This window comes from Phodopus roborovskii, unplaced genomic scaffold (genome assembly GCF_943737965.1).
Source record: "Phodopus roborovskii unplaced genomic scaffold, PHOROB, whole genome shotgun sequence".
Lineage (NCBI taxonomy): Eukaryota > Metazoa > Chordata > Mammalia > Rodentia > Cricetidae > Phodopus > Phodopus roborovskii.
In genome coordinates, this window is record NW_026126514.1 from 24,996,752 (window position 1) to 25,016,215 (window position 19,464).

Here is a 19,464-nt window from a genome sequence, read left to right on the forward strand (position 1 = left end):
TATGCCACATAATAATTATCTGATTTTGTTATTATTTACTTTCTCAGCATATAGTTTTATTTTCTTCTCTATAGTGTGCTTAGAATTTCTAATTAAAATTCTGTGTGTACAAGTGGAAGTTAGAACACACCCAATCTCAGCTATTCCTCCAGTGCCATCCTCTTTTGGGTGTGGTGGCGGAGTAGGGTCTGTGACTAGACTGGTACTCACCTAGTAGATTAGGCTGCAGGTCAGCAAACCCCAGTAATCTGCCTGTCCTCCTCCCTAGCACTATAGTACAAGATTAAACTTAGACGTTTATGCTTTCAAGACAAACATTTACCAGCGGAGCTATACTCAGCCACTCTAGTTATGAGTCTTGAATTTTAGGGTATTAGGATTAGCCTTTACCCTATCATTAGGACTGAAATTCAAAAATATGATTCAACATAAGTAGGAGATAATTCAGCATAAAAACTACAAATGACTTAAATTCATTGTGACACATCTCATTGCCAGTTCTCCAAGTGTATTAATCATGGAAGCAGCTTTAAAATTCCCACAAAGAACCTCAGCTTTCCAACCAACAATGTCACACTAAATTCTGATGGCATGCCTGCTTACTCTAGTTACCTTTTCCAATGATTTAAAAGAAGTCAGTTGCCTTTGGGTCCTTTCTTGTGGCTACACACTGCACAGAGATATAACAGATAGTAAAGGAATAATGTATGACTAACTTTCTATGAGGAAAGGAAGGTTGTCCTCCTAGGTAACTGTTCCCTATTTTCTTGCCCTGCCAATGAGAGAAGCTGCTTTAGTGTCTTTGGGATCCTTGAGGCTGAATAGAATGATCAAAATAAGAGAAAGTACTAACTTACTAAGAAAATATAAAATAGAGCAACCAACCAAAACCTTGCAAACCATGAAAGATTCTTGGCAGCATGCTTTTAAACTTTTTGTTGCATCTGTTTATTTATTTCATTATTTGCTTGTCTAGTGTATACACAAACACACCATCATCACTATACCATAGCTCACTTGTGCCATTACATGAGTGTAGCGATCCAGAGGACAATTTATAGAAGTCAGTCTCTTATTCTACCATATGAATCCTGGAAATAAAACTCAAAAGTCATCAGGCTTGGTGGCATATGCCTTTACTCACTGAGCCATCTCATCAGCTTGACAATATCCATTTTTTAAGTAGCCCATAGACTAGCAACCTCTGAGCAATGATATGTAGATATGTGGTCTATATCTTTCTAGGTATCTGTAGAATTAGCAAATTTATTTCAGAAATTCAGAATGACCACAGGGGCCTTCTGTTTAGTGTCATGGTCAGACAAACCTCTTTAACCTTTTTCTTTCGACACTGTCCTGTCTACCTATAAATTCTAAACCCCCAAGATAGAACATGTTTTCTGACAGCTGCTGTTTTAGTCTCCAGTCCAGAATGACACTGAGGCCTGGAGTCCACTTGTCTTTACAAGGTGTTTCTGTTGTTAGTAAATGCAGCTCAGTCATTCCCAGGGTGTGATATGCTGTCTTTATAATATTGCCAACACTGTGCTGTGTTTCATGTGATTGAATTTAGAGCTTTTCCCTCAATTGGTTGAAGCCTTCATACTGATAATGACAATAGTCTTTTGAGTTGCTGCCTAAGTACAGCAGAGATAGAATTCATATGGCAGGTGACAGTGTCTTATTTTAGTTCAAAAAGCAATCTCTATCCACTGACGTGGTTGGAAAACAAAACAAAAGTAGCCCAGGTGTTTACTTGTTAATAGATCATCTTCTGTATTTTAAATGAGAAGGGATCTCTGTCATTAAACCAGATATAAATATTTATGTCTCATTGTTATAATACCAAAGAATAGACCTCATACTTTTTGTTTTTTATTTATTTTTGTAAACAGCCTTATTTTTATTCAAATAAAAAAATACTTAAGAGCTCTCCATACAGTTAGAGGTCTCACTATGCTAGTGTTCAGACTTGTTCTCTGCCAAGTCTCAGTTTAGTAAGAATTTAAATTACTCTGTTAGGTTTGGACATATACTCTTGAAGAAAATCTCAGAAATCTGTATACTCCTTGTAAACTTAAGTTAAACATAAAAAAAAAAAAAAAACTTTGCTGAAATATGAAGAAAATTTCTCAGTGGCTTAGACAACTAGCTGTTTCTGAGCAGAGCAGAGTTTTGCTCAAGTTGGGTAGTAACATCAAATTTCCTAATATTTAAATCGCCGATGTCCCTACTGTTTAGTTTGATCATTTGTTGAAATATTTCGAAAGGATAAAAGCTGCATACTGTTTTATTGTCTGTGGTAAACAGCATGAATAAGACATGCTTTGGGTATAAAGCAGTCACTGGAATGAGAACACTGCCATGTATCTTTCAGAGGGGATATTTTGGCAGGTCGTCTTTTCTGGACCAAAGTGTAGTTGCTTCTTGAGAATTTTTCAGCAGAATTGACTCCAAGATAAATAATGTCTTAAGAATGACTCTGCATTTGGTATTGTGTTCAGCTTTCTTGTATGTGTGTGAGGGGGATACATGTGCATGTATGTATACCTGCAGTTACTGACCAGAGGTCAATATTTTTTTTTTTTTTTTTTGAGGCTGAGTCTTTTTTTTTTAACATGTCAATTCCAGTTCTCCCTCCCTCCCTCTTACCCTCTCTCCCCCCTCACATGCACCCTGACCACCCTCCCATCCCACCCACCCCCACTCCACATGTAGGGCTATGCCATCCAGGTGGGGTCATGTAAATCTGGCTGAGTCTTTTGTTGAACCTACAGCTAGTTCGTCTAGATTACTCAGCAACAAACCTTAGATCTTTAAGATTCTGCCCCAGTACTGCAGGTGTGTGCTATGTACAGCTCTTTACCTGGATGTGGGGCTCTGAACTGAGGTCCTCATATTTTCCCAGCAAACACTTTACTTGCTAAGCCACCTCTCCAGCCCCTACTATTTGTCTATGTGTGTATCTCATTTCATTCTTAAAACAACTTGATAATATATCATTGATAATGATAATTATTTCTGTCCCAATTTACAGATGAGTAGATAATGTTACTAATATCATTTTCCAGATGAAGAAACTAGAATGAAGTTAAATATATATCATTTGAGGTCACACAGCTGTGAAATGATAAAGGACTGAACATCAATGTTTGTGATTACAAAGTTTCTACTCTTGACCACTGTGTGTTAGAGTCTAGGTACCATATAAATTGACATTTCTCTCCTTCTTCCAGACACTAAAATGCAGGAAGTCTGTGATGACATCTAGCAGCTATACCATTCAAAGTAACTCCTACAAATGAGGCAGAATAGAAACTAAGGGAACATTAGTGTAACATGAGGAAGAAAAGACATACCTGACCCCCAGGATCTGTTCTGTGTTTCTCACTGGCTAAGAATCAAGGATTTCTATACAACTGTGTGACCTGTGGGGAGAATCGCCAAGAAGAGCGTCCATATAAAGACTCTAGAGGCATCTCAAGAATGTTAAAATGGCTTACTTACTTATGGCCAAGCTACATGAGATTTTTGAGTTTAGCATTATCAGCATACCTCTTCACATCTTTAAACCGAACAACATACCTCCTTACAGTTTCAGTACAGAGGGGCTTCTTTTTTTTTTTTTTTTTTTTTTTTTTTTTTTTTACAAAGCTAGCAAATAATTTAATACAGAAACCCAATACATTGTTGTTTTGTTCTTTTTTTCTTTTAAAACAATCTTTCTCGTTTTATCTACCAACCCAAGTTCCCACTCCCTCCCCTCCTCCTGCTCTCCCCCATACCACCCTCATTCACTCCTCAGAGAGGGTAAGGCTTCCCATGGGGAGTCAGCAAAGTCTGGCACATTGTTTTGAGTCAGGACCAAGCCCCCCCCCCCAATCTAGGCTGAGCAAGGTATTTCTCCAAAGACAATGGGCTCCAGAAAGCCAGTTCAAGCACTGGGGATAAATCCTGACACCACCTCCAGTGGCCCCACAGACCGCCCAAGCCACATAACTGTCACCTACATGCAGAGGGCCTAGTTTGGTCCTGTGTAGGTTCTCCTGCTGTCAGTCCAGAGTCAGGAGCTCTTACTTGCTCAGTTCAGCTGTTTCTGTGGGTTTCCCCATCATGGTCTTGGCACCTTTGCTCATATTATTGCTCCTCCCTCTTCAACTGGACTCTGGGACCTCTGCCCAGCGCTTAGCTATAGATCTCTGCATCTGCTTCCATCAGTTGCAAGATGAAGGTTCTATGATAATAGCTCAGGTAATCATCAATGTGATTACAGGAGGGTGGCCAGTTAAGGCATCCTCTCCACTGTTGCTTAGGGTCTTAGCTGGGGTCATCCTCATGGGTTCCTGGGAATTTCCTTAGTGCTAGACTTCTCAGTAGCTCCATAATGACTCACTCAATCAAGATATCTCTTTTCATGGTCTCCCTCCCTGTCCTTCCCTCATCTCAGCCATCTCTTTTCCTTCATGTTCTCCTCCCACCTCCCCTTCTCTCTTCCTTCACTTCCGCCTTTCCTCCTCCCAAACCCTCCTCCCAAACCCTCCTCCCAATTTTCTCAAGAGATCTTGTCTATTTTCCCTTTCCAGGGGGAATTCATGTATGTCTCTCTTAGGTTCTCATTGTTAACTGGCTTCTCTGGGGTTATGTACTACATAGGCTGGTTATCCTTTGCTTTACATCTAAAAACACAGTATGTCCTCATAAGGATACAGAAGGAATTCTTTAAAATCAGAAAATGAAGTAAGCAAACTTATATGTTTTTACTTAATTTTTAAACTTTGCTTAATTTCTGAGCCTAGCTGTAAATTAATATAACTTCAAACAAAGGCCATATGTATTTCTCTTAGGATCTCCCCTCCCCCTCTCTGCCTGCCTCTCCCCTTCTTCCCTCTCTGTCCCTGTCTCTCCTTTCCTTCCCCTTCCCTTCACTTAAATCTTCACACTATCTGTCTTGAAATGCTTTTCTGCTATATAAGTTAAGATCTGGGCAAGACCTGGGTGGAGATGCTTGAGGTAGAACTCAGGCATTATTGCCAGCAGCTGATAATAGGAAGGGAATATGAAGACCTCACTTTGTCTGTTTGCATATAGAGGTAGTGAAAGAAACGTTTTTGAGGCTTGAATCTAGGAAGCAGACAGCTATTCTAACCACTAAACAAACGCTGATAATCTCTTTCCCTGAAGCAAAATGTATGTTTCATGTTTTTCTCAAGCCTTCTGAAGACTTGTCTTGGTCATTCTCAGTATTATGAGTTATGACTAATAAAGACTCCCCTTGTGAGGGGTTGATGATGTCTGTGATTAACAATAAGGGTATTTGAACATGCCGTGTGGAAACCTATACCCCACCCCAAAATACATATACAGAAAAAAATTGTAAGAGCCAGAGGTCTGGGAGGACCAGAGGGAGGGGGAATGTCTTTTGGATATGACAGGACCATGTACTCATGAACTTACAACAGCTGTGGTTGCCTATGCAAGATCAAGACAGCATTCTAGGTGGAGGAGGAGGGGTTCACGTACCTCCACTCCTAATTGAGGGGTTATTAATAGCTTCTGAGGGAGAGAAGAGTCCGTTTTCTTTTCTTTCTTCCTTTCTTCCTTTCTTTTTCTTTTCTTTTTGAGGAGATAGTAATTCAAATATTGAGAAGGGTGAATAAAACAGTACTTTTGAAAATACATTTTTTAATTAAAATATAATTACGTTAGCCCTTCTCTTTCCTTCCTCTGGGCCCTCCCTCAACTCAAATAATAATTCCTTTTTTCTTTGACATTGACACACACACGCACACACACACACACACACACACACACACACACACACACACACACACATATGGATAAACATCCAAATACAACCTGATGAGCCCATTTCTGTTGTATATTTGTCTATGGTTTAAGGGCTAACCAGTTTGTATTAGATAACCAATTAGGAGGCTCATAATTGAGAGAGCTAATTCTCCCTCTCTCAGCATTAATTAGTTTCCTGTGGTCCTTTGTCTAAGGATGGGACCACATGAGATTTAACTCCTTTCATGTTGACATATCTATTGATATTGTCATTGTTCAGGTCTTGTTTATGCAGAGACACTGTTTTACAGCAGACATCCTGGTATTCTCTCACAGTCAGTTTTCTTTAAGGATGTGACACCTGGTAGGTTCACCACACTCCACGTGTGTGAAAGGACAGCACAAATTGGACTTGGTGGTAATTTAAAAATATAAAAAAGAAGACACAAAATTGAAAGGGGGTGTGGAGGTGAGGAGTGGATCTAGGGGGAGTGGGGATGAATATGGTCAAAATACATTGTATTAAATTCTCAAAGAATTAATAAACACATTTTAATTTGGGGGGGAGAGGGACAGTTCCAGACTGGTATAGCCCAGGCTGACCTTGAACCCAGAGATCTGCCCTGCCTCCTGAGTGCTTGGGGTTAAAGGTGTGCACCACTACTGCCTGACCTACATAATGTACTTTTAAAAATAAAAAGTTCCCTCCTAAATCTTGCTGATCTCTGAAGTAGCTTTTATACCTGGCATCCCAAATCCTTTATCCTTAACATCAGAATCCATTCACTCATGGTATGTGTTAAGCTTCTGAAACCTTTTCTATGGAGTCTATCTATGAAGATCATCCCTTTCTAAGAGGCGTGCTTCCAGAAGAAGGATGGGAGTGTACTAAGAAGCCTGTAAGCAGTTTGTGTCCTTAACAGAAAGCATGGCCTTATAAAACAGGGTCCTTAATAAGAGGTACATCGTAGACTGTTGCTGTAACAAAATACAGCAGACTCGTTGGGATGTAAGCAACAGAGTCTTAACTTCTCAGACACTACTTTGTCAGATGAAGTTCTTCTTGAACAAGAATGGGCTCCATTGACTCCTGTTTGAACACTTGGTCCCCAGTTGATAGACCTGCTTGGGAGGAGATGTAACCTTATTGGAGGAGGTATGTCACTGGGAATGGGCTTTGGGGTTTCAAAATCCAGGTGCTATTGCCATTGCACTCTGCCACCTGCTTGATTTCCAGATGAGCTCTCAGCTGTTTCTGTCACCATCCTTCACTTTAGCATCATGGACTCAAATTCTCCAGAACTGTAAACCCAAGTGAACAATTTCTTTTAAGTCGCCTTAATCATGGTGTTTCCTCATAGCAATAGAAAACCAACTAAAACAGTATCTTGTTCATCCTCACATGATGGTAGGGATAAATAAGCTTCATAAAGTATATGTCTTTTATAAGGGTACTGGGGGTTAGGATATCAATGTTAGAATCATTGCCCAGACCAGTGTCATGCAGCTGTTCCCCTGTTTAGAACTTAACATTTAGACCATAGTATAGATAGAGGCAGTCTTCAAAATGGGTCTGTCACCTATAATGATCACTGTCAGTTTGGTTTGAACCAAACAGTCCATTGTATAAAGCACAGACTAGTTGATGCTGATTGCTCACAAATGAGTAGTATTTTTAACTTCTGTGTGGATAATCCACACAGAGCATCCTCTGGCTGAAATTCAACTCTGTACTTTCTTCAGAGTGGTCATGTCTCAACAATTTGATCAGAAGCTCTGTTCTCAAATCATTTCCATTTTAAATGTTGCTTCAAAATGGTCACTGGGTTACATCCCACTAGTACACAAATGTTCCTTTTTACCATAACTTTGGCAGTGTATATTAATTATCCTCTGTGTTTTTGTTGACAACCATTCTAACGTGGTTTTGATTTGGAGTTTATTGTTGATTAGAGATGATGAGTGTTTTCCTTATACTTGTCTATTTATATTTCTATTTAGAAATTTCTACTTAGATCCATGGCCTATTTGTTTAAAATCAGGTTATTTGTTTTCATACTTTTCAGTGTTTGGATTCTGTGTATTTTAGAGATTAGCCCCTTATCAGTTGTATGGTTTGTAATCATTTTTCTTGATTTTTGGGTTGTATCTTCACTGAGTTGTTTGTTTTGTTCTGCAGTAGCATTTTAGTTTGCTACAATTCCATTTGTGTGTTTTTGGTTTTGTTGCCTGTGGTTTGGAAGTCTCATCCATTAATCATTGTGTGTACCAATGTTGTGGGGCTTTTCCAATTTGGTCTTTTTGTGGCTTTATTGTTTCTGATTTTATGTTTGTCTTTATTCTGAGTTCGTTTGTGTCTATGGTATGTGAATCCATTTTCATTTTTCTATACAAAAGAGATACCTGTGTATGCTCTTGGGACCTTGACTGAGCTCAACTGTCTGTAAACTCTTAAGTATCATTGGTCATTGTGACTGTTTCTATGCCAGCACCATCCTGCTTTGATAACAAAGGCATTGTGATGCACTATGAAATCCAAGTGTAATGCCTCCAGCTCCTGCCCCTCCCTTTTGAGGATCACTTTGGCTATTTAGGGTATTTGTACAGTTGCATACAAATTGCATTTTTCTATTTCTTTGAAAATTACTTTATAATTGAGAGATGGAATACATTGCTATAGCTCACTTTGGGTACTATGAATATTTTAACATTAATTTTTCTAGCCTATGTGCATGAGCTGTCTTTCCATTTATTTGTGTCTTTGGTTTCTTTCATTATTGTTTTATCATTTTCAGTATTTTGATATTTCATCAGATTGTTTAAAGGGTTTGTGCTATTGCAAATAGGATTGCTTTCTTAATTTCTTAGTTTGGTGGTGATATTTTAAAATGGTACTAATTTCTACAACTTTATTGAATTTATTCTTATACTGAAATAATTCAGAAGTAGAAAGACACCATATAAACTCATGTATACATAGAATCTGAAAAGAAAGGAAGGAAGGAAGAAAGAAAACTGTTCTCATAGATGTAACAGAAGTTTGTGTCTAGGAGCTGAGGGAAGAAGGAAGGACAGCTGTTGTTAATTTACATTTAAAGAAAAATTTTAGGGATGTATGGCTAGGTAACAATGATTGGTAATAATGTACAGCCCCCTGGGTATTCATGGGTTGCAGGAAATACCAAAATCCTCACATCCATGGATGCTTGAGCCTCAGTGTTCAATTATATAACATTTGCATGCAACCTACGCTTAGCTAGATTGTATATAATGCAAAAAGATGCAAGGGGAAAGCACTTCTCACCCTCTAAAACCTAATTCATAAATAAATAAATAAATAAATAAATAAATAAATAGATAGATAGATAAATAAATAAATAAATAAATACTTTCTCGTAATCTCCCTGTAACAGAAACCTGGCTGGGCCCAGGACTGCCAGTAAACAACAGTACCCACATAAAATTTAGAAGCATGGCTTGAATTTCAGTAGATTTCATCTTCATGACTAATATCTATAAAATTCATTCACTTACTATTTTAAAGTGTCTGTGTGTGTGTGTGTGTGTGTGTATTGTGTGTGTATGTGTAATTACTGAGGAGACTAAAGTTTTAATGCTTACAGTTTGCAAGTAGAAATACCTTTTTTGATATTTTGCTAGACAGCCTTCTTGAAAGCACACTTGCTAATGGTGATGTTTTATTTATTTTTCTTAAACTGTTAGCAGTCCAATTTACATGAGGTTTTGAACTGGAAATCTTGTAGTTTTTGCTTGGTGAAGCATGTCATCATTTTATATTCTAACTACTACAGTGTTTGGTTTATAATGTTCCTCAAATATTTGAATATAGTTCCACAAATATTTGAACAAGATAATGAATTAATGAGGGTAAGAGCAAAGAATCAACAAGACTATACTTCTCTAACTGGAAGGTGTAGATACCGTTTTCATTCCATTTTGAAAGTTGCCAGTAGGCCTAGCGATAAAGAAACTGAAGACTTAGTGTCATCAGAGGATACTGCTTTCTTATTAGTGAAATTTGAGCTACTTAGGCTGAATGTTTTGAAAAATCTTGTTAGGAAGAAGTAACAAAGGACACCCCTACTAATTCTGCTTTTGTATATGTGTACATGTTTATGGGTATATATGAGACTGGGTACTGCTGCTATCTTTGTTTTCTTTTTTCTTCCTGTCTTCCATTAAGCCCAATGGTGATGCTGTTTAAAGACATCTTACTGTATATAGCCCGTGCTGGCTTTGAACTCAGGATCCCCTGCCCCTGCCTCCTAAGAACTGAGATTATAAACATGCACTGTACCCAGCACTGGGATACTTCCTTTCTCTGTTTTGTTTTGTTTTTAACTAAAAATAACCACCTTTTCCCTTCCCTTTTCATTCTGTATTTTCTCTTTTATTTGTGTCTTACCTTTGCTCATTTCCACACCTGGGAAAGCACCAATGACTTCCTTGTCTGAGGGGAGACTGGTACAGAATAATTTAAAATGCATCTCAGTCTTTGCCCTCACACTCTTTCCCTGCCTCCCTCTTCTGAAAAGGGTGCCAATGCAGTTAGCTTTATTGGCTGTGTTCCAGATAATTTATTTTAAAATTGTATATTATAAATAATATATTAAATATATAATATACATATATACAGAAGGAGATTGTGTTTCATATTGGTGAATACATTTTCAACATATTATAGGCGTATTCTTTTTGAGTATATTGTTTTCTTAATTATCCTAGGATTATGGCCACATCTTAACTGGAATTATTTTGTATATTTATGCTAATATTTTCTATTATTAAAATTATAACAGTATAAGTTATTTTTCTTTTAGTTATTACTGGGTAATCTTTAATGTGTAAAGTCTGAAGGTACCATACTGGCCTATCAATTGTGGGTTTTTTTTATCATTATATTATAAATTTTGTAGGACAGAAATAACAATGATGAATTCCAGAAGCAATCATCATCTGTAAAAATGATTATCTAATCTCTGAACTTTACTGTCGAGATAAATAAGGAACAAGTTACTGTTACTATCATAATAAAATATATAGTATAATTAATTTAGCCAAAGGAAAATATTTTTAGTTGTTTATTGTCTTTTACAAAAGATACAGATGGCTTGATTTATAATTGTAATCCATTGTTATTTCTAGTGTCTGTTACAAAAGAAATGCAAGGACCATTTGCTATAATAACAAGCTAGAAGTTAGAGGTACTTACTGTGTAATTACAAAGCAGAATAACAAAACAAAAAAACATGAACTTAGTAGCTGCTTGTATCTGTCAACTGTTACATACTTTGGATGCTGGTTACCATCCTAACTTGAAGTATAAAGTAATAATACGACAACACAATAGGAATTTTTGGAAAGGCCATGGACTTGAGAGGCATGTTCATCTCTCTCAGTCTTTGCCCTGGTACCTTAGGCAGGCTGATTTCTGCACTTTCTGTAGAAAGTGAAAACCATAATTGTTTTTTAGAGTTGCAATGAAGGTACAAGTACTCCGAGTGAGTTCTGTTGTGTGGTAAGTGTATGAGGAGTGTAGTGTAGTGATGATGTGTTTTGTGTTCTGTTAGGTGAAGTGAAGGACAAAAATGTTCAAGTGGTCGAGCTCCCCATTGTAGACAGCCTCCATCCTCGTCCTCCTTACTTACCCCTGGCTGTACCAGAAGACCTTGCAGATAGACTCCTGAGAGTCCATGGTGATCCTGCAGTGTGGTGGGTGTCCCAGTTTGTCAAATACTTGATCCGTCCACAACCTTGGCTGGAAAAGGAAATAGAAGAAACCACCAAGAAGCTTGGCTTCAAACATCCAGTTATTGGGTAAGAACATTTCTCCCCCTCAAACAGTAATATATAGCAATAGTTGTATGTGTTTACTTCTTACTGTAAATTTTATAATATTTAATAGTCATAGTCCCACCAATGAACAAAGATTCTAAAACTTAAGAGACTATTCTCCTGTTGTTAGGGCAGCAGAGCAAGTGGCGCAGTGTGCCCTTCTGCTGTCTCAAATGCTTTCATACTTTGCTCTCTTCCTTTCGTTTTTATGAAGCACCTTTGTTTTATTTTCATATTTCCTATTTCACATATTTCTTTGTCTCTTAATCGTTGTATGTAGAGCAGTTACTGACCCCTAGTCTAAATATTAGAGGTAAAGAAAGTCCATAGTGAAACCAGAATATTAAATAGTGTTCATCTCCTGAAGCTTCATTGAAATTCAGTGTGGCAAATTCTCCCTGCCTTACTTCATTTGTATAGAACACACGAAACAAGTCCAATTTCCTGAGAGAAACAGTGATTAAGAAGAATGTAGGGAAGAAAAGATTACTGAATAGATATTCCTGTGGTCAAATCCACATCTGGACTATAGTCTGGGATGCAAAGTAAGCAGTAGCTTAAAGACAGCACAGTTACCCCAGTGTGCTGCAGCCCTGACTCCAGATTCAATACACAACCCTGTCTTTGGCAACACTAAGATGCAGGAGAATGCTGGGAAGTCAGTGACTTGGCCATTGTAGGACAGAGTATGTTTGTGTTCCTCAGTTTATAACATTGTGACTTTTCTTCAAAATGAAAGATGAGATCTGTTTCTGTTTACATTTGATAGAGAAAAAAATATGACAAAAAGTCTGTAGTGACTTCATGAACATAAAATAACCAACACCTTTAAAAGGCGCCTGTCTTAAACTATAAGAAAAGTTCGTATGGATCTTTGTTTTCTTAGATGACGTTAAATTCTATGAACTGAATTGGTAGCAACTCTATAGAGTAAAATGAAAGAAAATGTAGTAAGCTTTGGCATCAGAATGTTACAAATGTTATCTTGAAGCTGTGAATCCTGTTATGATTTTGGGCTCAAAAACCTTAAAACTTAAGTCTGTTGATTCCAGGTTCCCATATATTCTTGGATTTTCTGTAAGCAAGTATTGCTTAAAACCTTTACTTAGCTTTTGCATTGCCCTGTACTTATTCAACATTCAACTATATGAAAGTATGTGTGAAGTGTTTTGAAGTGATTCTATATTTTCTAAGGTGGGAGTAAATGGAGAAGTGTTTTAATATGCCCCAGTGCCCCCGTGACTGGGATGCTAGTGTTTTAATATGCCCCAGTGCCCCCGTGACTGGGGTGCTAGTGTTTTAATATGCCCCAGTGCCCCCATGACTGGGGTGCTAGTGTTTTAATATGCCCCAGTGCCCCCGTGACTGGGGTGCTAGTGTTTTAATATGCCCCAGTGCCCCCATGACTGGGGTGCTAGTGTTTTAATATGCCCCAGTGCCCCCGTGACTGGGATGCTAGTGTTTTAATATGCCCCAGTGCCCCCGTGACTGGGGTGCTAGTGTTTTAATATGCCCCAGTGCCCCCGTGACTGGGGTGCTAGTGTTTTAATATGCCCCAGTGCCCCCGTGACTGGGGTGCTAGTGTTTTAATATGCCCCAGTGCCCCCGTGACTGGGGTGCTAGTGTTTTAATATGCCCCAGTGCCCCCATGACTGGGATGCTAGTGTTTTAATATGCCCCAGTGCCCCCGTGACTGGGATGCTAGTGTTTTAATATGCCCCAGTGCCCCCGTGACTGGGATGCTAGTGTTTTAATATGCCCCAGTGCCCCCGTGACTGGGGTGCTAGTGTTTTAATATGCCCCAGTGCCCCCGTGACTGGGGTGCTAGTGTTTTAATATGCCCCAGTGCCCCCGTGACTGGGGTGCTAGTGTTTTAATATGCCCCAGTGCCCCCGTGACTGGGGTGCTAGTGTTTTAATATGCCCCAGTGCCCCCGTGACTGGGGTGCTAATTCAGTACCGGTACACTGTCAGCATGCTCTCTACTTTTCCTCAGAGTTCATGTCAGACGCACTGACAAAGTGGGAACAGAAGCCGCCTTCCACCCCATTGAGGAATACATGGTACATGTTGAAGAGCATTTTCAGCTTCTCGAACGCAGAATGCAAGTGGATAAAAAAAGAGTGTATCTGGCTACTGATGACCCGTCTTTGTTAAAGGAGGCAAAGACAAAGTAAGTTAGACCAACACATGGTTCTGTGGTGGGAATATCTCTCTTAGTTGATATTCTGGGAACTTGTGGCTCTTGTTGCTGCTAACTAATAGGTTCCAAAATTTAGAAACTACATGTGCAAAATTAATCTAATCAAGTCATACCTTATTAGCTGTATCTGATGTTGTGTAGATTAAGTCTAAAATGAACTAGACTACTGATTTATGTAGCATCACCAGCAGTCATCATTAAATAGTACCACACTTCTCAGTACAAAAGTTTGTTTTAACATACTAGAGTTGCCATAAACAAAAGTTTGTAAACTGGGGCTTAAGTGACAGAAGTTTATGCCTCACAGTTCTGAAGACTGGGATAGTCCAGATCAAGGTCCTAGTGAGGCCGATTTTACTCTAAAGTCTCTTAACTTACAGGTAGTCACCATCTGGTCATGATACACTATGTTGTTAAGGAATTTCCATTCTGGGAATGGAACAGACAATTAGTATATGGTGCTCGTAGTATACTGTGGGATTAGGGGAGTATTAAGAAGCACATAGACATACTGTTATGATCCCCCCCCCATGGGAGGCCTTACCCTCCCTGAGGGGTGGATGGAGGTGAGATGGGGGGATTTGGTGGGGGGAATGGGGGAGGAACTGGAATTGGTATATAAAATAAGATTGTTTTTAACTAAAAAAAAAAAAAAAGAAGAAGAAGAAGAAGCACATAGACAAAGCCATGAACCAAATTGGAAATTTCTTCAGAAGATCTGAGTTAATAAAATAAATAAAAGATAAAGTATATATGAAAATAGAGGAAGGGAGAAAAAATTTAGCCTTAGCTTTGCTCAGATACTATCTCCTCCAGAATCATCTCTAAGCTTTGAGTAGGTATGTCCCTCCTCTATATTTGTTGGTTTATCATTGAATACTTGTGCACTTCTGTCTCCTTCGGTATGTTTTATATACTTTTTGTGCAATTCCTAGCTGTGGTATTGGCCCAGTAAATACTGAATTAGTTATACTTAAATAATTTGAAAACATTTTGTTAGCAGTTAATCATTTAAACTGTTTTCCTATTTAATATACTGCTTGGCCTCTTTTATTCCTTTGTTGGGGGTGGGAAAAAGAAACAATTAAGTCCTAAAATATAGCTGTTTCTGCAAGTCATTGAATCCACGTAGCCAAGAAACTTAGCCAAATGTAAGACTAAGTTAATATAAGAGCTACATGTTAAGTGACCATTGAGCACAAGACATTAAAGTGTTCATTGTTCAATTTAATATTCAGATACACCAAAGAAACAAGCAGGAGTGGTCCACTCATTTGTTTTAGATATATGCTCATTCATTTTAAAGCACTAGACTCAATTTGTAACTTGGTTAAAGAAAGGATATTAATCTTGTCTATTCTTTGACTTATTCTTGAATGCATCACACACTTCTTTTTCTCTTGATTGGCAAAATAATTCATGTCTACTAAAAAATATAGTAGTTCATAAATAAGAAAACAAAGGAAAAGTACAAGTCACAGTCTCATTACCAGTTATAGCCATCATTTAAATAATAATACTGGCATTTTCCTCCTAGAAATTTGTATAGTCACATTTTTTGTTTTATTTTTTGAAATGGAATCTCGTGTGGCCCAGACTGACCTCATATTTACTATGTAAGGATGACCTTGAATTTCTGATTCTTCTGCTTTTTTAATTTAATTTATTTTTTTTTTCATTTTACATTCCAACCCCAGTTCCTCCTCCCTCCCCTTCTTCTGCCTCCCACCTCCCCCCACCCCCATCCACTCCTCATAGGAAGTAAGACCTTCCTTGGAGAATCAACAAAGTCTGGGATACCAAGTTGAGGCAGAACCAAGCCCTCCCTCCTGGATGGGCAGGGGGGGAGTGGAAGGGAGGTATCCCACCATAGATAAGTAAAGGACTCCAAAAAGCCAGTTCCTGCATCTGGAATAAGACCTGGTCCCACTGCTAGGGGCTCCCCCAAATAGGTTCAGCCACATAACTCTCACTCACATTCAGAGGGCCTAGTTTGGTCCCATGCGGCTTCCCCAGGTGTCAGTCCAGAGTCCATGAGATACCCCTGGCTCAGGTCGGCAGTCTCTGGTTTTCCCCATCATGATCTTGACTCTCCTTGTTCATATGAGCCTCTCTTTCTTCACTTCCATCAGTTACTGGTGTAGATTCTATGATGTGAGGAAGGGTGGTCACTAATCTGATTGCAGGAGGCGGCCAGTTCAGGCATCTTCTCCACTATTGCTAGGAACCTTAGCTGGGGTCATCCTTGTGGATTCCTGGGAGTTTCTATAGCACCAGGTTTTTCCTTAACTGCCACAGTATCACTTTCATTGCTCCCCTCTCTGCCCCTTCCCCAACTTGGCCACCTCCATCCCTCATGTTCCCATTCCTCATCTGCCTCTATTGACATCACCTCTAGTTTCTGTGTTGCTGGGGATCAAATCTAGGGCTTTATGCATGCCAGGCAAGCCCTCTACCAACTGATTACATCCCAGCCTTAGTCACTTTTTTTTTTTTAAACAGGTATTTTTGAGACAAGGTTTCTCTGTGTAGTACTGGCTGTCCTAGAACTTACTATGTAGACCAGGCTGGCCTCAAACTCAGAGATCTGCCTGCCTCTGCCTCCGAAGTCTAGGATTAAAGAAGTAAGCTACCACCATTTGTTTGGGTGTTTTAGGTTGTTTGTTTTTATTTTTGTTTTTTGATGGTCAGATGTCTGTACAATTTAAACTTTTTTTTATAACATTCTATCCACCTTCTTAGGTCACTTAAAAAGTCTATTTATTTATACTTAAGAATGCTTGCAGGGTATAGTATGATGCTTTAAACTATATGTACATTGTGGAAAGAGTCGAACTAATTAGCACCCATTACCTCACCAGCATGTGGGGGGGGGGGGTAAAACCTTTAAAAACCTGTTCTGGAAGTTTTGAAGTATCATTGTTATTAACTGGGTTACCCTGAGGTACACAGATCATTAAAACGTAGTCTGCAGCCTGAAACTTTTGTCAACAGCTCCCCTGCTCCCCCTTCCCCATCATGTTCCTTTCTCTCCAAGCCCCTCTGACTTTCAGTAGATACTTTTTGTTTCTGTGAAACTGACATTCCGGATTCAACTTAAAATTGGAAGTATATAATATTTGTATCAGTGTAATGCCTTTCAATTTTTTCTATGTTGTCAAAAATATCAGTTTCTTTTTTAAAGAGATATATATGTGTATATATATATATATATGTATGTGTGTGTGTGTGTGTGTGTGTGTGTGTGTGTGTGTGTGTGTATACACACACATATGGGAAGAGAGAGAGAGATTTTTTTTATTTGTTCACTGATGGACGTCCTAGGTACTCCCATATCTTGGCTACTAATATGAGAATACCTTGGTCTTAAAATCAACATGAGAATAGAGAGATTTATTTACTGATTTCAGTTATTTTGTATATATGCCCTATGATGGGATTTCTGGATTATATGGTAATTCTCATTTTTAGTTTTGAGAGAGCCTTATCTGTTAATGTCAGCACTCGGGTACTTGTTTATGCCTTCCCCATGGTGTACACGGAATCCTTTGTACCACAGCTTGAGTGACACTTGCTCCTTCTTTTTGTTAACAGACATTCTGAAGTATGTAAGGTGATAATCTCATTATGGCTTTGATTTGTATTTTCCTGGTTCTCAGAGATGCTGAGCACTTTCATATGCCTTTTGACATATAGTTAAAAATTAACCCCTGATCATGTACATGGTGTGTGCATATTTTCCCAGTACTCCAGCCTCCTCTGTGGTGTATTGTTTGCTTTGCAGGAGCATTTTCGTTTGAAGACTCTGACTCGCTGTTTTTGTTACCTGTGGTTTTAGAGCCTTGTCTTAAGACATTGTTGACCAAACCAATTTCCCAGAGCTTTTTCCCAGTGTCATCAAAGTAGTATATACTCTCCAGTCTACACTGAGTCCTCTTATAGATATTCTGAGTTAGGTTTCTTTTGTTTTTACAAGGGTCTATTTTCATTTTTCTGTCTGTAGATATCTAGTTTTCCTAATACTATATTTATTAGACAACCTGCTCTTTCTCTATTGGATATTCTTGGAAAATTAGGCCATAGGTACTTTGGTTTATTTTGGTGTTCTCCATTTCACTAGCCATTATGTCTGTTTTTATGCCAAAATCACGTTGTTCTTATTACAAATGTGTAATATACTTTAAATTGGAGGTGTGAGACCTCCAGGTTAGGGGATTTTGCTCAAGATTGCTTTGAAATTTAGATCTTTTCTGGTTCTATATAAATTGTAGGTTGTCCTTCAACTTCTGTGGAAAATGACATTGGAATTTTGATAGGAATTGCATGGAATCTGTTGGTCACTTTGAGTAAAGAAATTTTTAACAATGTTATTGAGATTTGCACTTTTGGGGTTTTTAGGTTTTTTCTTCAGTATTTTATACTTTCTAGCATATAGATTTTCTACCTACTAGGTTGATTTCATTCTCAAGATAGGATTGGCTTCTTAATTTTAGAGTAGTTTGATAGCATAAAAATGCTACTGGTTTGTTTGTTGTATGTTTATTTTATAATCAACAACATATAACTTTACTGGACTTATCAGTTTTAAAACTTCAGTGGATGCTTAGGGTTTTCTAATTATGAGACCACGCCATGAGCAAGCAGGTATCTCACACATTATTTCCCTATATGAATACCTTTTTTTTTGGGGGGGGCGGGGTGAGTGCCTGCCAGTAGTAACTCAGGCTGGCCTGAAATTTGTAACCCTCCTGTCTTAGCCTATGGTCTTATTTTTTTAAATTTTTTATTTTATATAACCAAGTCCATTTAAATGAAAACAAACATTGACAATATTTGGGAATTTGGGCATCGTTCTTTCCAAACTACTTCCTGCTGGTAAGGGGCACTGTCATGGGGGATTCTAGGAAGATTCAGAAATCCTGGCTGTAGTCTGCAAGGCTGCTTTGTCCAGCTGTTTTGAATGTAGGATCACCTGGTACTGTTTCAGGCTGTCTGGCGTGATCAAACCACATTAGTCTGGAAGGAATCCACATCTTTTCATTTTCTGTGGAAACAAAAATTGTAATCCTTTTCCCTAGTAACTTGTCCTTGAACTTAAAATTTAGAGTCAAAGCATTTTTTTAATTTAATTTATTATTTTACATGTCGATCCCAGTTCCCTCTCCCTCCCTCCCTCTCTCCCTCCTTCCCTCCCTCCTTCCCTCCCTTTTACCCTCTCTGCCCTCTCACATGCACTCTAACCACCCTCCAATCCCCCCACCCCAATTCCATATGTAGGGGAATGCCATCCAGTTGTGGTCATGTAGATCTGACAGGTCATGTGAAGTAGGGACTAGGGCTTCTCTCCTGTCTCTAGATTAAGGCAGTTATCCCTCCATGGGGGATGTGTTCCCAAAGTCCTTTTGTGCACCAGGAATACATCCTGGCTCCACTGTCTGAGGTCCCTTAGACTGCTCAGTCCTTCTGGCTGAGACCCATATTCAGGGGGGCCTGAGTCAGTCCCATGCTGGATAGGTCTAGAGAACTACAAGACTGCTGCTAACTAACAATTTGAGCTTCCGTGGAAAGGCTACCATAAATGCCCTTCCCAGAGAGTGAGATCAACAACTAACTTATCTA

The 19,464-nt window shown here is 38.7% G+C and overlaps 1 protein-coding gene across 2 annotated transcripts in view; it reads left to right on the forward strand.

Moving 5' to 3' along the window:
* Nucleotides 1-19,464, forward strand: part of Fut8 (fucosyltransferase 8) — a 213,684-nt gene that overhangs the window by 178,402 nt on the left and 15,818 nt on the right. For both annotated transcript variants that reach the window (XM_051196043.1, XM_051196042.1), the window contains exons 9-10: nucleotides 11,379-11,625; nucleotides 13,639-13,815. In XM_051196043.1, coding sequence (XP_051052000.1) covers nucleotides 11,379-11,625; nucleotides 13,639-13,815 — 424 coding nt within the window. The remainder of the gene's footprint in view (nucleotides 1-11,378; nucleotides 11,626-13,638; nucleotides 13,816-19,464) is intronic.